At 42.6% G+C, this 12623-nt stretch overlaps 1 protein-coding gene across 1 annotated transcript; it reads left to right on the forward strand.

Moving 5' to 3' along the window:
- Positions 1-1034: 1034 nt before the first annotated feature.
- On the forward strand, positions 1035-10652 carry crabp2a (cellular retinoic acid binding protein 2, a). Its single transcript, XM_042490352.1, has 4 exons — positions 1035-1364; positions 6179-6357; positions 6944-7060; positions 9966-10652. The coding sequence occupies exons 1-4, from the start codon at positions 1283-1285 to the stop codon at positions 10014-10016; spliced, it is 429 nt and encodes a 142-aa protein (XP_042346286.1). The 5' UTR covers positions 1035-1282; the 3' UTR covers positions 10017-10652.
- The last annotated feature ends 1971 nt before the right edge of the window (positions 10653-12623 follow it).

Consider the following 12623-nt stretch of genomic DNA (forward strand, 5'->3'; position numbering starts at 1 on the left):
AGTGTAGCGGATGGGATCATCCATCAAGAGTCAATAGTTAACGTCGGCTTTGTCCCGTTGCCATCCATCATCAGCGCGTGCGTGCATGTGCGCACTCCTCTAGCATGAGTGTGTGAGAGTGCGTGCTCTTTATGGGACTACCTCCGACCCCGCAGGGCCCCTGACCCTGCCCCACTGGCCCGTCTGACGCGCTGTTCAAAATGCCCCGGCGTCTCCTCCTCCTCTTTCCCCTTTCTTCCGTCCGAGCAGCGGGGGGCGAAAAAAGCTCCGAGGAGACACCGCCGACCAGCGCCAATCCCACCTCTTATTTTAATCTCTACCTCTCTCTCTCTTTGCCTCCCTCCTGAGTTTGGGGTGGTTTTTCCTCTGACGCAGGCCCCGTTAAATGGATAGCCCACCGGTCGAGGCCAGAAGCCGTATCCCATTACCACCGCTTTTATTTTTATGACACACCGCCGTGGCGCACAGGAGGCCGGGGGTGAACTTGGCCTCTCTGTCTCTTTCCTCACTAACACCCTCTCTCTCCCTCTCTGCGCACACACACACATCAGCTCTGCCATCCATTCAGTCTGCCAGTCTGGCAGTTGACTGGTTCTTCCTTCGCACCGCCCTGCCAAGACGACATGTTCTGTCAACAGACTGGCCAGGCTGACATCCTCTCTGTTGTGCATTAATAATGTTCACCGCGTTGAAGTCATTCATTCAACTGCGCTGCATCACAAGTGGCAAAACAAATCACACGCTTGAACATTTTATATAATATTACAAAGTCTGCAGATGCTGCTCCAGAGCGCACAGGACCGTCAGCCATCAGGGCGCGGTCTGATTCAAGGATACGCGCTTGGATGAGAGGCGTCTCCAACTGCTGGCTGTGTGAGAAGCTCTGAAGTGCACATGCTGCCGTCAGGGGCGTGGTCAGGTCGAGGCACCGAGGACCTTTGCCTGTAATCTGTTGGCCTGCGGGGCGTGCCCATATAGAAAGGGGCGTGTGCATCCCTACACAAGTATCTCTGCTTTCTGTGCCATTCATTTGTAGCGCAGACACTTAAAACTTACAGTGCACCGGCACATAGGTGAGGCAAGAACTCTGACATCCTAGGAAGAGGGCAGAAGCAATTGGACGAGCAGTTTCAAGCCAACCGGTGCGCCCACATACCCAAACGAGATTAACGCGAGAGAATTGGAGCGTTTTTGACGCAAAACGCGCAAGGACAACCGCGCACCGACCACACTTGGACCTGACAGTTCACCTAATATCCGACAACTATAGCTGCAGCCAAACATGGAGCGCAAAATCCCTGATTTCGCCGGCACATGGTCAATGAAGAGTTCTGAAAACTTTGAAGAACTCTTGAAAAAGCTGGGTAAGTGATGATTTTAAAGAAAATTCGTGTCCTGACATAGCAGCTGACTATATTTTTGCACAAGACCGGTTTCTTTTAAAGCTCTGATTCCCTTGCGTAATGACACAGATCAGATGTGTCAGCTCAAACTGTAGCTCTCTCAGCAAATTTATAGGTCAAATCTTCCTCTGTGTCCGTGCACCAGCGAGGATCACCCTCTGTACCACGCATGGGTGGGGGGTCTTTGTCATTCTGCGGAACCCAAAACTCAGTGCTTGGCCCCCAGCCAGTATCACCCCCCCGGCCTACCCTGCAAACACAATAGAGACAAACGGCGGCACATCTGTCTGTGTCGCAGCCTCAGATTTTGTGTGTGTGTGTGTGTGTGTGTGTTGAGGAGAACCGTTATGGCACGATACAGTGCAGGACAGTCACATCATTATTTGAAGTGACAGTCGAAGGGAAAAAAACACCTGCTGCTGAGATTCACACAGTTTGTTCACATCACTGGTGAATAGAGTCTGCACAGGCGTCAGGGGTGTGTGTGCGTGCATGTGCGCGCGGGGAGTATCAGAGCCGTCTGTCGTTAGTAGCCAATTCCCATTAGGGGATTTGCCAGTGCACACCTGGAATCCATATCATCACGTAAGCGCGCAGGGAGAGATGAATGTATGAGATGACTGCATCAAACAATGCCGCCTCTTACCCCCCCCCCCCCCCAGCCCCCCCCACTGTAACTTTGCACCTACCCACACACACTCCCTCTCTCCCTCACACACACACGCATGCACACACAGTCTACTGCACATAGAGGTTATTGAAATAGCTGTCAAGTGGCACTATTGTTCTGAATGTAGACACATCACCACTGGGCGGGAGCGCGAATTCCAACTTCCCCGTTAGACTGACGCACCAATTAGGGTTTAATGTGTCTCTAAGTATGTTTATTTCCATACATGTGTGTATGTGTGTGTGTGTGTGTGTGTGTGTGTGTGTGTGTGTAACAAAGGGAAAGATGGCATTGTGATGATATGGAAATGTAATGATATGGCTCCAAATACAATAATGCAATAATAAGGCACTGTAAATCTTCACATACAATTACAGTAAATTACAGCTGAGGCTGCTAGGGGTCCACCGATATTGGTTTTTCAGGGCTCATACTGATTATTAGTACTTAATGAGGCAGATGACCGGTATTGAAACCGACATGCATTTACAATAAAAATTTAAGCATTTCTGTTGAAATTTAGGATTTGGAATATAACAAACTCCCATGCAAAACTTTGTTTAAATACTCTTAGCAAATGTTTAATCAAAGCTGAACTTTCAACATCAAATACAGCAAATATGAACGAAAAAAATTGCTCCCTAAACATAAAAGTTCCTCCCATGCTGACACTTTCTTGGCATGTACTGCAGACTGCCTTCCCTGGTGTTGGTTGAGTGTAATACGCACACTTTTTCTTTAATTAATTTTATCAGTGGTCATGAAAATAAAACGCAAATACAGATAATCTGCAAAATCCCAAATGTCGCCCCTGATAATCAGCCAGGCCGATAATCTGTCAACCCCCTATTGCCAACATCCTACTGTTGTTTTACAGCATCAATACAATAACTTAATATTCTATAGCAGAATATGAGCTTTACAGCGCAGTACTGGCTCCAAAAAGCATCAACATTTACAGTTTTTGTTGCTATTATTGGTACTTAAGTATTTTGGTACATTACTGTAATTTGGCCGTATTTCACAGCATTTTTTCACACTGTAAAGCTCGTGTGCGCTTTCTTAATCTGTTCGTGTGCAGGAGTGCCAAAGAGAGAGGTAAGACGAAGTATTCATTGAGGAGGAACTACAGCAGGAATGCAGGTTGAACTCCACTAAGTGACACTGTACTTTTTCTCGCTCCCTCACACACTCACTCACACACACACACACATGCGCACACACACGCGCACACACACACGCACCACAGCATGTGTTCCTATAATTTCCCTCTGAATTGGCATGACTGACAGAGAGGAATGGCCTCTGGCTTCATTGGGGGGCAAAGCACAGCTGGACACAGCCTGTCAGCACCCTCCTCCTTCCCCTCCATCCTCCCTTCCTTTCCTCACTCCGGCTCTCCTCCCCTCTTCCCTCGTCTCCCTGCGTCCCAAATGCTTCCTCTGCCCTCTGCTCTTTGACCTCTGACCCTGACCGTCTGTCTATCTGTGTCCTCATGTGGCTAGGTCTGTGTGAATTTAAGCATTTTAGTCACAGGTCTGCAAAAGTCTGTTCAGGTAATTTCGAACTTCTAGCAACTGGCAGTTACTTGAGAAGCTTTGGCCCCCTCCGTGGCTCCCAAATGGTCCACACTTGACTCCGCTCCTCAGTCTGAGCCAACAGACTGGATATAACATAGCGTCTGCAGGTCGATATGTTGCCTGAAATAATCTAAACTTTTAGGAACGAGACTTTTTTGTTCTTAAGCAGAGTTATAGTTTCAACTAGGTTCCTGGAGCTAAAAGGCACGTTTGAACAAAACGATCAGTTTCCACACCTTTTATGGTTGACATTATTCTTTACGATGTAGTGTCTTTATATACATATATCAGGGGAAATGGTACATAGTTTCTTTTTTATTTGCTTATTTAATGTGTTTTAAGGCTAAAGCCATATATTACCTAATTTTAGATATTTTTTGGTGTTTCTTAATAGTAACTGGAGATCGAGCACCTTTTATGTTGCAACAGACGATCATTTACATGATCAACCACTGTCAATTATTTTTAACTGCTAAATCAGTTTGTCTGAAATGTCACAAATATGGATAAAAATGGCAGTGATGTAAAACAGAAATGCAGCCATTCTTCACATTTTTAGAAACTGTATGTGGAAGAAGTATTTATATTATTAACTTAAATAAAAGTTGCAATGCCCAAAAGTCATAAGTAACAAACTTTTTTAAAAGAAATGTACATAAGTATTTCAGCAAAAATGTACACTTGTACTACTAACGTGCAAGCAGATTGAGTCCTTTCAGTAACTGAGTTATTAATTATAATGCATTAGCATGTAAGCAGCATTTTAATGATGCAAGAGGCAGAGCTAATTTGACCTATTTACATACTGCACTGTTGGAAAGTTTAATCTTTAATAATGCATCATATTTCTGTAAGTAATAATTATAATATTTTCTGTTGAAATGAAGTAATTATTAGTATGAAATAGCATAAAATTTAAATACTTCAGCAAAGTACGAGTACTGCAAAAAGTGCACTTTGGTGCATTACTTAAATACACATACTTTATCTATCCCTGACAGTGAAACTAAATAAATAAAAAAAATAAAAAGATGTCACAAATTAGAGTATATTAATGGACAGTCCCACACAAAAGGTAACAATCACTCAACATTAACTTTTGCAAGATGCAAAATTAATATACAACGACAATGGACACACACAGTGTGTTGTGTGTGCTGCACATACAGTGTGTACAGTGTGCAGCGTGGACATCCCTATGCACGCTGAATGACTGTGCATTTCAGAGTGTGTATATATTTACCCTTGGTGACAGGTGGGAATGTGTGAGAGGTGAGAAGTGCGAAACCCAACTCGAAGGCAGATACACGCTGGACGAGGTACACACACTTCCCCTCACACTTGGCCAGAGATCTTCACACACCACACACAGAACACTGCCCCTCGTCTGTCTGACCCCCTCTCCCCTCTCTCTCCCCTCCCTTCCTCCCTCTGCACCGATCTGCTCCTGGCTCCCTCTCTTTTCCCACGCTGTATCATCAGTTTCACCGCAGCACACTACTTGGGACTAATGCTATCTCTCTGTGCTAAAAAAAAGGAGAATAATTCAGATTACAGCGAGGAGTCCGTTTTGAGTCTCTGTGTGTGCAAAGATGATTAACTGTGAGGGGAATGCAGATGTGCTGGCCATGACCTCATTGTTTCCTCTGTCATCATTATTGGACCGAGTTTTGCAGCGCTGGGCTGCTCCATTTACCATGAGTGTGCAGGAGAACATGTTGAAAAAGCAGCAACACCACACCACACCACTTACACACACACACACACCCACATACACACACGGCTTAGGGCCTGTTTATAAAAAATAAAGATTTTAGTTTGCTTCTTATGCCTGAATCACAACCCAAATCCTAAAACCAACACTGTGTGACATAAAAATTCATTTTGTTTTCCATACAAAGTTCTAAAGTTTGAAAAGGGCACCGCAAGACATTCAGTGTGACAGCGGCATTCACATCATATGGTAAACAAGGTAATGGTGCTAAGGAAACAAATGCACAACAACATTTTTTGCCAACACTAAATATTATCAAATGCTAGAGACTGTATCCCATTAACATGCAGTGAGCTGTAAATTCACCACTTCCTCACCTTCCAGTGAGGTCTGTCTCTCTCCCTCTGTGCTGCTGGCTGCATGTACTCACTCCACAGCAAAATCTAGGGACCAAAACGTCCCCAGAAGTCCACTACACAGAAAAAAAAAACATCTGCTCAACTTGAAGCAATCTCAGTTGACTGAGGGGTCTACGACTGATGTCTCTTACTGTCTAGGGGCAGCCCTTGTTAATAATACCTCCCTTGCCGGCTCAAAAACGAGACAATTCTGTGCCCTCATTTCGCGTTTGTGTCTTTTTTATATAGAATGGCGAGGCGGCATAACGGTGTAATATTCCTACCTTGAACAGGCAGTGTTAAAAGGCGGTTTGGTTTGTGCTGTCCCTTATATGAACACCACCAGATCTCTACTTACTCTTTCTAGTTATATTGTCCTTGTCTTACGTGTTTGTGTGTGTGTGTGTGTTTAGGTGTGAATGTGATGCTGCGCATGATAGCTGTGAAGGCAGCCTCCAACCCACTGGTGGAGATCACGCAGGACGGAGAGACACTGTCCATTAAAACCTCAACCACAGTCCGCACCACTCACATCACCTTCACTGTGGGGCAGGAGTTCAACGAGGCCACGGTGGACGGACGTCCCTGCACGGTACACACTGCATACTCTGTGCATGCACACACACACACATGTGCACGCTAACACACACACACACACACACACAGAATAAATAGGCCTTTGGGGAGGGAGCTGTCCAGTTCGCATCAATCTGTTTAATTTGGCTTTTCATCATATTTAGACTGATAGCATATCTTTCCTCCTCCCTTAGTCTCTGAAGGCCTATCAAGCTACATTATGCTCCTTCACACTCTTTACGACCCCTTTCAACTTCCCGTCTTCCCTCTTTTCCCCCTTCTTGCCCTTCCCTGCTCTCCGTCCCTCCCTAATTCTCCTGTTGCTTTCTCCATCTTCCCGTACATGGCCTCTGTTTGGCTGTCTCCAAAGCAAACACATGCAACCAGCCAGTGTTTCGCTGTAGTAACGATGAGAGCATCACAAGTTATCACCTCTCAGTGATCGCACGGCTCCACCTTTGTTTTCTCTCTCCATTAACCACTCTCTTATTATCTCCTCTTCCCTCTGAATGATGTCATATACATCTGTGCATACATTTATCTGCACATTCAATAATGAACATGATGTGTCTAATAGTTTTTCCCTCTTTATCCGTCCTCAGAGTTTTCCACGTTGGGAAACCGACAGTAAGATCACATGTGAGCAGACTCTGCAGAAAGGAGAAGGGCCTAAGACGTCCTGGACCCGAGAGATCACCAAAGACGGCAAACTGATCCTGGTAAAGCACACAAACTATCCACTCCAAGTTTAGATGTAGAATCAACAAAGGTACTGCTTTACTGCAGATTACAGAGTACATATTATAGTGTAATTTGTTGTAAATATAGGGTATCAATAAAATTTGTAAATACCTGAAGTGTTGTGGACAAGTTTTGGGCTTGACTCAGACAGCAGTAACAGTCAGCTTTACTATGACAGACAGTTCTGTAGTTGAATTCTTACTATTTTGTGGGCCACCAGGGCTTTTCTTGAAGCTTCCTGAAGCTCTGTTTACACTAGCACGAGAAAACTGTGGTCCTGGGCTCCAAAAATGGTATGTGAGCTATGCACAGAAGCATTTATGCTTTGTTCGTTGCAATATGCTCCGAAGTGCCAGGGGGTGTGCCAACAAAATATTCTGTGGATAAGCAAGAAGTCAACAAGTCGTACCAGTAGAATATTACTGGTAAAGTTGGCTGCCTGTAACAGAGAGTAATACCAATGTAGTGCCAAACATTGTATTTGTGTTCTGTAATTACAACTGTTGCTAACATCCATTCGAGATTATTTTATACTGCTTTGTCCCCCCACACCCCGCTTATCCACTTTCCAAGACTGTTTTTTTAGTTCTTACAGCAATCTCTCATGGTCTTCTACACCTTGCAGCAAAACTACTTTTTCTCCAGTGTGGTGGGCTATTTCTTTCTAATGATTTAAGGCCATTTGACTGTCCCTGTGGCCCCTAATGAAGAGTTTTAGAAACTTCTGCACAAATAAACCTTCTTGGACATACTTCCCTTGAAGGTGTCACTCTTGAACTGTATGGTCTAGTGGATGCCGAGTTACAAAATCAAAAATCCAAAATCATTGGTGCTTGACCAATGCTTGAACCTCACACCAAGTACACTACAGCGAGCAGTATCTTTGAGTAAGTAACTCAAATTAAATCCCTAATTTTATTTTCAATAGTGCACACAATTTTTATGTTCAGCTTTATCTTCTTCCCCCAAAACTATATCACTATACTAGAGTATTGTTAGCAAGTAGCCATAAATACAATTCAACTTTCAGTGAACATATCAATTTAGATATTATAATTATCAAAGGAAAAACCCTCCTGTACTCAGGGTTTCTATTTCTAAGTATTTCATGCATTTTAAATGAATTATACTTAAAATATACAGTCAGCTTCTCTGAACATGAGTATTGATACTCCATTTTTCCAGCACTTCTTATTTAGGAATGAAATGAGTGTCTCTTGCATCTGCATATATTTAAGTACCTGGGAATTTAAAAATACCAGCAGTGTATTTTTCTCTTTGTCACATTTAAATGCAACTTCTTTCTTTATTTCTTTTTTATCTTCCCCTCTGTGGTGGCTACTAGTATGTATTTTATCAGCGCCCCATTTGTCCAACATTATAACACTTTAATAGGATATAATCTTAAGTGTTGCCTTATTATATAATGACATGATTTTGCTTTTAATTTTGATTCTAATTATTCAGCTAGCAGAAGATTAAAGAGCTTCTGTCAAGATTACAAATGCATGTAACAGAACAGGGCAAACAAATAATTAAAATGTTAGTGTCGTGTTTGCTACAGGAAGATAAACAAACTCTAAACAGGTCTGGGTCAAATGTGATTTTTTTCAGATATTTTTGCAATAGTTTGCAGTATTTTGCTCTGCTGCTGACAACAACCAAAACTTTCTACCATGAATAAGGATAAAATCCAACAAACTGAAATGTATTTAATATGAAACCCAGCTGGAACTTCAGGCTGACTATAACTAATTTTGATAAATATTTAAAATAATTATTTGACCAAAGTCTACTGGTAAACCAGTCCAACCTCAGATGACACATGCATCCTCCACAGTCCTCTCTGGAGAAAATTGTTTTGGAATTAAACAAACTGCAAACAGAGCACGAATTTATGGGCCAACGGTTGCTTGAAGGTTGGCAGAAAGTTCAAATTTGAGACTCCTGACATGCTCTTAAGCACCAAACCCGCAACTGCTATTCAGATGCCAGAATTTATATAGCTTTGTGAGTGTTTCGCACGAAGTTGCGTGCTTGCTTTAACAACTTTCCCTAAATCATGTTTGTTCAAAACAGTTTGGCACAGTGAGATGATGTTGGTCTTTACTCTTGGAGACATTAAAAGTAACTTAATATTGTCTAAAGAGAAACAACATTAATGGTTTATTCTGCTAAATTACAGATAACCATGCCCATGTTTAAAGATTATGCTCATTTTAAGGTTCTTACTTGTATTTAAGGTTTCTAGTTGATCATGTTTACATGCTTTAGAAATCAAAAATCCCCCCCTTCATACTGTCTTTGCTGGAACACCATTATTCAGCCTCTGTCTAAGAAGGCTCCATTTTAGCGTCTGTCTCTTTATGCCTCCCTCATGAAAAAGCCCCATCGGCTCTGACTGGTCATTGCTTCCCGATGTTTCGTATCTCGGCATCTCTGCATCTCTGCACTGTAATTGCACCCAGGAAATGATTGTAACAGTGTATAGCTGTACTTTTAATCACGAAAAATGACCAATTAAAACTTCTAAACACAACAAGACATGTCCCAGCTGGAATATGATCTGAAACCAGGGAGAAATTTACAAAATCCCTGAATGTAAACCCTTCTGCCTGGAGCAGGTGACCATAAAGACATCCTGCACACTATGACATCATGCTGTAGCCACAGTAGAGAAAAACACTGGAAACTGAGTGATCGGGAGTGTAGGAAACCTACTAGTTTCTGCTCACAGGACTTACCTCTGCATACATTTACCTCGTTATTCAGAACTTTGGCCACATTTAATATGAACATCCTTCGCTGTAACACAATATATGACACAAAATACGAAAAGCCTAATAGGTCCCCTTTAACTTTGTCCCTCTTCTCTGTTTTCAGACTATGGGAGCAGATGATGTGATATGCACCAGAGTCTACGAGCGACAATGAACAAGAGCACTTCTCACTTTACGTCCTTCCAGCCTTCCCCCCTTCTCTCCTGCATCACCACTTACATCACTTATTCCCCCATTTGTTAAGGCAGCGCTGGGAGATAGCAGTCAGTAGTTTATTTCCATTATCTCTGTTAGCTTCACTATGTAATAAATGTGGTAACTGTATCTAGTATGTCACATATCTACATGATGGTCTTAGCTCCTGAGTGATCTGCCTGTCTCTTTATCAAACGTGACCAGCTGGGGTTGAAACATGGAAATGTATGTTGGATTTGTTAAGTGACAGCTCATTTATTTGGCATTGTGTGTGTGTGTGTGTGTGTGTGTGTGTGTGTGAGTCTGTGTGTGCATGTGTGTTTGGCAGCAGAGGAGGTGTGAGACTATATTTGTAGATGTGTAAACCAATCTTTGAGCTCTTCCAGTTTCAGGTCAGTTTTGATGTGTTCCTTCAGCCCCCGCCGAACAACTTTAACCTTTTCTATCTCACGACATTTTATATTTATTACTACACTAGGAGTCTGATACAGTACTGCTAAAGTTTTTACTTTTTGTCTCTTTTATATTAAAATTTGATCATAGGAAACAACACTTTCTATGGAAAACAATAAAGCACGATATTAACTCAGCCTGACATTGACTCTTGGCCCTCCTGCACTGAAAACCATTAGGGGCATAAAAGCATTTGACAGCGCACATGTTTTATGGTTTGTGAGTGTAGCTGCAGAATATATATACGCACATTAGATGGCTCCATCTTATTTTAGGCGTTCTGTCAGCTGTCTGCAACTAGAATAACTTGTCTCTCCCCTCCCTCTCAGTCTCTCTTGCTCCCTCTCCGTTTTTTGTCTCCCCATCCCTCCCGTCCTCTCTGTCAATCATTTCCATGCCACATGCCCTCGTTATTCCCCCCTCGCTACGCTTCAAGGCTAAAAATCTTTCCATTTGACTTTTTTCCCCCTGCCTACTTACTTTTATCACACTTTTCATGTGGATCTGCTCATCCTGCAATTTTCCCTGGCCCATGCAGAGAGCCAGCTGCAGGAATGCCACTATTGGACTCTCTCTGTTTTATTATTTCCAATTCAGTTGCCAGATGGTTAAATTAGGTTCATATTACTCTGGAAAGTCTTTAAAGGCAGTTTGACTTTAACATTTTGAGAAATATTTGCTTTCTCAAAGAGTTAGATGAGAACATTGATACCACTCTCATATGTGCAGTATATTTGAAGCTAGTGTAAAGTGACAAACAATTTAGTGGCTGGGACAAGCCCCTGGGAATAATGCTTTGAGGCCAATTTAACATAGTGGCTAAACACTAGGATTTCAACTTCAAGGTCCATTATATGATGCCATTTGGTTAAAAGATTTTTCCCATGGACCTACATTGGGAAAGAATATCTGTAATTAAGTTGAATTTGTTTGTAATTTTTGTATTATTTTTTATTTATTAATTTGCTTTTTTGCAGCTACACAACCCCTGCAAAATGACTCATTTCACTATCAGAATTTGATCCATTTGGACCGATCTGTAAATCCAGAAGAGCCACCCATTTGAATAATTCAATTTCAAAGTAAGGGCAGGGTTAAACCCGAACTTAGCCGCTCCACTAGCAGAAGTCTCTGGCGTGCTTGCTCTATGGGCCCAATGACACAGAAGATCCACATAACTTTCTACCCAGGAAGTCAAACGTTTTTGGTTTCATGCGCCACTGAGCAACATTAATGGTAATGAACCCGCTTCCAAAGGCAGGGTTTCCCCACACGTTAATTTATTTCTAGTGGCCGGCCACGATTAAAACATCTACCACCACAAATAGATTTTCTACTTTTGGAGCTGGACTATTAAACAGGAGCTCTTTTTAAATATATGCACTGTTCAGTTATTCGTTCCACCTTTTGAAGCACAGAGCAGACTCTGGGCACAGACGAAGCAGCAGAACATCAGGTGCATTGAAACTGAAAGTTGACTGTTCGTTCTGTTGGGTCTAGAAGTTTGCATTCACTTGCAGCAGCTGCTCCTCTCATCCATTGATATGATCTGATCATCTCTGAACAGATCAACAGATCAATTAACCACCCAACAAGTCACAAAGTGCTGCTGAGGAAAAAACTCATGAAGAGCTCTGCCTCCCCTGCATTCACAAACCCGCAACACCACCACACACCAACACTCACACGGGCAAAAGTTACAGTCCAGTCAGTGCATAACTCCCCAAAATGGCAAATTGTGGTTATTTACATTTCCATTTTGTAGAGATTAAACAAACGACAAAGACACGCTAATTAGTGAGCTTTAGATTTTGCTACTTTTGCATGGAGCCAGGCTAGCCGTTTCCCCCTGCTTCCAGTCTTTATGCTAAGCTAAGCTAACCTGCTGTTGCTGTAGCAACATATTCACCATACTGATCGCACAGACGTGAGAATGTTTTTAATCTCTTCATCTAACTATCAGCAAGAAATATGCATTTCCCCTAATGCTGACCTACTCCTTGAAACATCTAAACTGATGGTGACCAAGGAGGGTGATATGACAAATAGAGGTCAACTTGGGACCGTTTTGAGTCCGACAGTGAACTACCTGACCAGTCATTAAATGGGCAAG

The sequence above is a fragment of the Plectropomus leopardus genome, chromosome 7 (assembly GCF_008729295.1).
Source record: "Plectropomus leopardus isolate mb chromosome 7, YSFRI_Pleo_2.0, whole genome shotgun sequence".
Classification (NCBI taxonomy): Eukaryota; Metazoa; Chordata; class Actinopteri; order Perciformes; family Serranidae; genus Plectropomus; species Plectropomus leopardus.